The 7,421-nt window shown below is 60.9% G+C and overlaps 1 protein-coding gene across 1 annotated transcript; it reads right to left on the bottom strand.

Annotated features, from left to right (window-relative positions):
• Positions 1 to 205: 205 nt before the first annotated feature.
• On the bottom strand, positions 206 to 4,121 carry BARHL2 (BarH like homeobox 2). The gene is made up of 3 exons (XM_054638642.2): positions 3,311 to 4,121; positions 1,670 to 1,895; positions 206 to 1,188 (listed from the first exon to the last, which is right to left on the bottom strand). The coding sequence occupies exons 1-3, from the start codon at positions 3,891 to 3,893 to the stop codon at positions 876 to 878; spliced, it is 1,122 nt and encodes a 373-aa protein (XP_054494617.1). The 5' UTR covers positions 3,894 to 4,121; the 3' UTR covers positions 206 to 875.
• Positions 4,122 to 7,421: the final 3,300 nt, after the last annotated feature.

Here is a 7,421-nt window from a genome sequence, read left to right as displayed (position 1 = left end):
ATGAGCCTAAAATTCAAAATATATTCAATATAATATTCAAAATAAAAAAGTGGCATCTGCATATTCTACTCCGAATTTCTTTAGTTCTCGTCACGGGGAAATTAGCTACCTTGAATTTTCGCGTTTGTTAAAAAAAGATAAAGTTTATTTTTTTTTTCCTTTTTTTTCCCCTGTGATTTTTCAATCACAAAAAAAAATATCTATATTTTGTCATCTAAGCATTTATTTTACTGAATCCAAAAAGACATGAAAAGGGATAGGGAAGAACCACGTTTGTTCGTTTTAAACTAACGTATAGAAGTGATTTTTTTTCTCCTTTTTTGGACGACATATAATAAATATGATATAGCACTCAGCACTCGGTCTGTACAATTCTGTTCGTATTAGGGAGCATGCCACTTTTCAATAAGAAAAAAAAAAAAAAGGTAATGAGAAAAATCAGTGCAAAGTTCTCCGTTCCCCCGGTCTTCTCCGCCGGTCGGGGGTCGAGGCGCTCTCATTCCCTCTGTCCTCCGCAGCCGTTAGTCTCTCCGGCGGGCTCGGCCTCGGCTTGGGCTCCCTCTCCCTCTCCTCCTCCTCCACCCCCTCCGTAACTCTCTCTCCGAGCTCCAAGTCCTGCCTCGCAGGAGCCGAGGTCGGCGGGTCGCCCCGCGGCTCTGCCCGCCTTCCCCCGCGTGTGGTCGTTTCACTTACGGGCTCGGCTCTGGGTTCACGTTTCAAGAGTCCCTGCTCTGACTGATCGCCTCCCTCGGTGGCCGGTGACTGCCTGCAGAAGCTCCTGCCCCTCGGCTTCCCCTCGCTTCCTCCTCTGCGGTGCTGGGGCTTGTTTGGGGACGGGGAGGGGAAGGGCTCGTTGCGGGGACCGCGGTGCCGTTTCACCGGGGGTGCGGGGTGCCGGGCATGGGGTTGGCCAGGGGGTTGAGGGCCGGCTGCCCGCCGGGCCCCAGCCCGTGGATCAGCACCCGCGGCACCAGCGGCCGCTGGAGCTGGGGGTGCGGCGCGGGGGGAGTCCGGTACATGCTGCTGTACATGGCTGCGGCCGCCGCAGCTGCCGTCGTGCTGTCCATGCTGCCCAGCAGGCTGGGGTGATAGAAATAGGGCGAGGGGAACATCCGCTGCAGCGCTGAGTAGTTCCCGGCCTCGGCCAGCAGCTCCAGGCCCACCGCCGTCTGTCGCTTCCACTTCGTCCTGCCGGGGGGAGCAAGAGGCTGCAGGGCGGGCGCCGCGGCGGGGCAGCCGGGCCGCTTCCGCGGGGCTCCGCGGGCGGCGAGCCCGTCCCCTGCGCGCCTCCGACGGAGCGCACTGTCCCCGTGGGCCCGCGCACGGTGCCATCTTCCCGGCTCTGCCCGCTTTCCCCTCCGAGCCCCGCACCCCCCGACACATGCATACGGCGACTCCGGCCAAATTAATAACCGCGGTACACGGTTAGATCGCAACGCGCTGACACTAATGGTTTGCGACAGAATTAGGGTGGCTGCAACCGTATGTAATGAGACAGAAAATTACGGCAGCGTTGACAGGAGCCGGACCCCCCAGCCCATCGCCGGGGAGGTCGCGGGGCAGCAGCCGGGAGCTCCCCGCACCACCCCGGGCTCCCGCGGGCAGAAACCCAGAGGCGTAAACCCGCCCCCGGCTCCCCGGGGCCGCCGCCCTGACGGGGCCGCCTTACCTCCGGTTCTGGTACCAGGTTTTGACCTGCGTGTCGGTGAGGTTGAGGGCGGCGGCCAAGTCCATGCGGTCCTGCACGCTCAGGTACTTCTGCCGCTCGAAGCTGCGCTCCAGCTGGTTGAGTTGATGGTCGGAGAAGGCTGTTCGTGCCTTCCGAGGCTTCTTGGCCCGCACTGGAGGGCTGTCCCGGCTGCTGCTGATCTCCCGGTCGCCCTCCTCCTTTGTCCCTGTGAGTGAGCCCAAGAGCGGTGAGGACCGGCGGGACACCGGTTCGGCCCCCGCCCCGCCCCGGTTACCGGGCCCCGCCGCCCCCTCCCCGGGGACTTGTCCGGGACACGGGGGGAACGGTCAATTATGGCGGGGGGTGGTGGCGGCGAGCCCGTCCGGGGAACAGCGGGATTCCCGCTCTCCGTTTCCCAACTACAGGGCTTTCGTTATTTTCTGCCCTCTCCCCCCGGCCCGAAACGCCGGGAAATCGATCTGTCAATCCGGCTCCACTCGGGCCCCAGTTTGTGGCGCTCCTTGATCTTCCCCGCAGGAAGAACAATAATCTCCCTAATTGACCCACTGGGGAGGTTGGTGCACACAAAAATGGCCAGACCAGACTGTACATCTGGTTTGGGCACTCGTATGCTAATGCTAAAAGAGCAAAATGAGCTGCACTGGCGGGCACCGCGCCGCTCTGAGCCTGGCGAAAATAGCTCAATTGAGCAAAATTAGGAAAATTTGTCCTGTTGCCTCTCGGCTGCACCGGGCTGCCGGCGGGAAGGACAGCTCCGCCGACACCGCAGGGAAAATATACCCTCTCCCTGCTTGCCTTTCCTCACTCTTTTCCTCCTTTCCCCTTCCCACACACACATAGCTATTTTCACTTCCGAACCCCGCACGGCGGGGGCTTCCCCATCAGCACAAAATCCCTAATTGAAAAAAAAAAAAAAAACCCAAAATAATTAAGATGGAGAAATAAACCTTCTACCCCGGCGCAGGGAAAACTCGAGGGTTTTGCCAAACGCACAAAGCCCTCACATCTCACTACGCCAAGCGCGGGCCGAGTTGTTGTTGTTATTATTATTATTTTATTTTTAATTAAAAGTTGGGTGGGTTTGTTTGGGTTTGGTTTGTCCTTTTTTTTTTCGCTTATTTGCTATTAACTAGGGAAGTAGAATTTTTCATCTTAATTTTAGAGAGAATAAGCATAAATAAAAAGGCTGAATGCACTAACTGCAGCTGAGCCGCCGGTTCTTAGAAAGCCAGAGAATCATTTATGTGCATTTGCATTAAAAATAAATACAGTCTGATTTCCCATGTGATCCCACTGCTCGGGCTATTTCTTTAAAAACGGGGAAGCCAAATTAAAAAAAAAATTAAAAGAGGAAAGACCAACAGATATTAAAATAAAAAAAAAAAAAAAAAGAAAGAAAGAAAAAGAAATAGAAAATTTTTTTAAAAGCGATTTGATTTAATTTCATTTCCTACCGACCTTTACCCCGCGGTAGCGAGGATCACTGAGCGGCCCCGGCAGAGCGAGCGCTCCTGCCGCAGATTTTCTCCCCGATTTTCGTTCCACCAGTGCGGCCGAGCACCGCGGCGCCGGTTGTACCGGCGGCCGAGCCGGTGCAGAGCCGGGCCGCGCCGTACTCACCGTGGCATTTGATGTCCCCCTGCGTGTCGTCGCGCTTGTCGAGCTTGGCTTTACCGTCCTCCTGCTCGAGTTTGGGCCTGAAGCTCTCCGGTGCCGCGCTGCCCTCCTGCTTGGGAGTATGGTGGGGAGAGGGGACGCTGGTACTGTAAGGTGCACACGCCGCTAGCGGTTTGCTGTCGCCCAAAATGTCCTTAATTAAAAAAGAAGAGGTGGAAGTCCTGGGGCCGGAGCTGGCCGAGCCCAGCTGTGGCGGCGGTGGCTGCGGGGGCGACGGCTGCAAACTCGGCGGCGGTGGCGGCGGCGGGTGTGGGCCGAGGTGGAGGTGGTGCGGCGGCGGCGGGAGGCTCTCCGCCACCCCCAGGTGCGGCTCGGGGTGCTCCATGCTCACCGAGATGGGCGATGAGGGCGCCGTCCCCACCGTGTCGATTTCCGAGCAGGGGGACGGCGTGGCCTGGCTCCTAAAATCCGCCGGCCGGCCGTCGCCGTGGGGGCGAAAATCTCCGTTCATGACTCCGGGGCTGCCGGTGCTGCCACCCGACAGGATCGTATCTATCCCGAAGCTGGACCCGCTCGGCCCCTCCATGGCGAAACGCTCAGCGCCGCGTCCGCATCCCCGTGGGCGGCCGCGGGGGTCTCTCACCGGGGGCGGAGGAGAAGGGATGGGGGGCGAAACCGGGTTACCCCAACCCGCGCACCGGCGCTGCGGTCGACACTAACTCGGGGCCCCCGCCGAGCCCCACATCGCCGCCGGGCCGGTTCGCCGCTAACCAACTTTGTTGCGGGAAGTTGCGGGCGCGGAGCGGGGCGGACACCGGCCACTGCGGCGCGCCCGCCCGTGCCCACCGAGCTCCTCTCGGCGGCGGCGACTCCCCCCGTGACGTCACAGCCGCCGCGTCCCCCCCGCCGTTTATTATAAACCCGGGCTTTTGCCGCCGCCGCCGCCCGCCCCCATTGGCGGAGGGCCGAGAGGGGGCTGACGCAGAGCGGGCCGCAGCCAATCGGCGGCGGCGGCGGGGACGGACGCGGGAGGAGGGGGCGCGCCCTTGCTCCCTCCCGGGCCCGTCCCCGTTCCCGTCCCCGCCGCCGCCGCCCCGTCGGGCCTCGATTCCCCGGTCGCCGGATCGGATCCCCCGGAGAGTATCATCCGGTGTTCCCGGGACTGTTCCCCGGCTAAATGTCAGAATAATGGGAAGTGCCAGTGACAAGACGTCGTATTAGTCCTGATGAAGCGGCATGTCAGGCTAATTAGAAGAGTAATTATAAAGGTGATAATGAATGATTTAGAGTTCTCCGAGTTTTATTTTAGTAGTAATTACAATTTCCAAGGTCCTATGAAGCGCAGCCCGACATCCCCCCTCCCGGCCTGCAGTAGCCCCTAGACCCGAGCAGCCCCGAAAACATCATCCACGACCGCAGACCTCGGGGCCACGGGGGAACGGGGCACAGCAGTGGGGGCGCCGGAAAGGATTAGGGCAGGTTGACTGCAAGAGGGATTTTTGGGGGGGCTGGTGTTTAGCGACGGCACTAAGTACTGCCCTGTGTGTGGGGCCACTGGCATCCCCGCTCCGCATACGACGGCTGTCCCGGTGATGGGTGTCCACTGTCAGCCTGGAGCAAGGTTCGGAGATGGAGGACACGAAGGGTCCCTTCCAGACCCGCTCATTGTCCTGCCTGCCCCGTACCCGCGAGTGCCCAGTCCGGCCCCGCACAGTGCTGCTGTGCGGCTGCGGCGGCAACGCAGGTGCGCCTCCACCAAGCTTCCCACCGCGTTTTGTTTCCTGGGTAAACAGTCCTGCTCAGAGCTACGGAAGGGTGCGGGGAGCGCAGGGGAAGCACAAAGAGCACGAGGGACCGTGTTCAGCTGGTAACTCGTTACGGGCGTTTGGATCCGACGTGAGACGCCGCAGCCCCGGGACAGCGGTGCGGGACGAGAAGCTGCGCCCCGACACGAGAGATGCTGATGTGCAGAGTGCCGCGGCCCTCTGCGCCGCTTCCGACGGCTTGGGGCCTGCCTTCCCTCGTGAGGAGCAGGGCGAGGGGTTTGTGGTGTCCTCACTGGTAAAAATCCAGATCTTTCCCTGGGATTCACCGGTCACCAGTGCCCTACCCGAAGATCACCGGTCCTCTCTGGGTACCGCGGCGGGAGCAGGTCCCGGCCTCAGTGCCGCACTCCGGAGAAGGCTTTTCAACGTCAGGAAAGCCGGCCCAGGGGCAGCCTTTGCTACCGAACATCTCCCGCTGCATCCCAGCGGGCCCGCATCGCCGTCCGCAGCCCCACGGGCAGCCGGGGGCAGCCGGTTGTACGGTTTGCCGCCGGGCTGTAGGCGCCGGTGCCGAGCCCGGAGGCCAGTGCGGGAGCGGAGGCGGAGGGCCCCAAAGAGCTGTAGGGCCGCCCGTGTCCGCTGGGCGGCGGTGGCGGCCGCCCCCGTGTCCCCGACGGGCGTCCCCGTCCTCGTCCCCGTCCGCGTGGCCGCCGCAGCCCCGGTGCGGGCAGGGCTGGCAGCACGGCGGGGTGAGCTCTTAGCAGCACGTCCCTAAAGACCGGGGCATCTGAAGGAACAAACAGAAAAAAGGGGAGAGAAGAAGAGGTGAAACTGAGGAGTGGACTGGAAGAACAGGAGAAAGGGAAAAATATTTCAATATTTGCAAGTGCACAGGCAGGTTTACTGCAGCAGGGAAGCAGCCCGCGGCGCTCATGTTTATCTTGCTGTCTTGGTTTGCAATGTACCAAAACTATGTCCTAATTATCCCTGGGGGAATGCGGGATCCGGGGTAATATGTTACACTAGCGTAATCCTTTAACTCACAATACACTTCCCCGTCCCGGAATCGGGATTTAGGGCTTAAAGTCATGTTCCTGAAGAGTGAACACCTTTCATTTCCGTCCTCTTATTTTTTAATCCTCGACTCCATTGTGCAGAAATATTTAGGGGAAAGCGGCGGCGAGTCCCGCCCCGGCCGGGGCAGCCGCTCTGCTCCCGGCCGGGCTCCGCTGAGCCCGGAGCTCCCGCAGCCTCAGCCTGGCCCGCTCCTCCGTGGTCACCGACGGCCGGTTCGGATTCCCGGAGCGCTGATCAGCCCTACGCGGGGGCATCTGACGCAAAAGGCCTTCCACCTCCTGCTGGCACCCTCTGCGGGCGCGGTGACCAGCGGGACGCCCCTTGTACTTGTTGAGGCCGGGGGTGGATCATGACAGCTGCCGCCCCGTGTCCCCTAAGCCCCTGGCTGGGTGACCCCCCTTTCCCATCTATCCCACCCGTCTGACTGCGGGCAAAGCCACGGAGCTCCCCCTCCAATAAATCAGCAACAGCCGAATCAAAGCGATGAGCGAAGGTGCCACTCAGAGGAGTCGGACAGGGCCCCGCTCGTTAATTAGCAGGCAGCTAATTAGAGCGGCACTTAGAGCGCTAATCAATGGCCCGATGGAGGCTGGGGCAGCGAGCGGCAGGGACGGGGTATCATGTGCCGGTTCGACGCCGGTCCTTGCCCGGGGGCGGTCCCGGCCGAGGCACCACGGAGCGGCCCCAGGCTCTGGGAGCGGGGTCCAGCACCTGCCACCTTGGCCCCCCGCGGGAAGCCCGCACCGCATCGAGGGGGACCCCGAGGAGCGGGGTGCGGGGCCCTGGGGGTCCCTCCGCCAAACAGCTCGGGGATGGCACGGTGCATCATTTCGGCCCCGGCATGGGTTACTTCCTACTCCAATTTTGGTGCGCAGCCGTGCTGGCTCACTGGCAGCACCGCAGCTCGGAGGGAGGGGGGGCTGGAGGGGGCCGGGAGGGGCCGAGCCCGTTGTACTGTGAAATTTAACAGTCTGAACATCCCTTTATTAAAAGCTGCTGCTTGACATTTACACTGTGCCAACAGACTCGCCGTCTAATCCAGGCGAAAATATATTGTACCTCGGAGTAACTGGGGCCGTTGTGAGAGAGGCTACAGAACGTTTCCAAGCGGGAACAAAACGGCGCGGAGCAGCGCGGAGCCAGGCGCGGAGCGAGCGCGGCCGCAGTCCGTTCGTCCCAGCCAGACACGCCGGGCGGGCAGCGGCTCTCCGCTGCCTTCTGCCTTTCCCTTCCTAAAAGGATTAAAAAAAAAAAAAAAAAAAAAAAAAGGA

Source organism: Agelaius phoeniceus, chromosome 8, assembly GCF_051311805.1.
Source record: "Agelaius phoeniceus isolate bAgePho1 chromosome 8, bAgePho1.hap1, whole genome shotgun sequence".
Taxonomy (NCBI): domain Eukaryota; kingdom Metazoa; phylum Chordata; class Aves; order Passeriformes; family Icteridae; genus Agelaius; species Agelaius phoeniceus.
The sequence above is the reverse complement of the archived record's forward strand: the minus strand, read 5'-3'. Positions and strand labels throughout refer to the sequence as shown.

What these genes read in the sequence shown, in the direction of transcription:
- BARHL2 (XM_054638642.2), bottom strand. Translation starts at nt 3,893, where the DNA reads ATGGAGGGGCCGAGCGGGTCCAGCTTCGGGATAGATACGATCCTGTCG. An exon ending in GGGGGACATCAAATGCCACG is followed by an intron (nt 1,896 to 3,310) that starts GTGAGTACGGCG and finishes GCTCACTCACAG; the next exon opens with GGACAAAGGAGGAGGGCGAC. An exon ending in ACCTGGTACCAGAACCGGAG is followed by an intron (nt 1,189 to 1,669) that starts GTAAGGCGGCCC and finishes TCCCCCCGGCAG; the next exon opens with GACGAAGTGGAAGCGACAGA.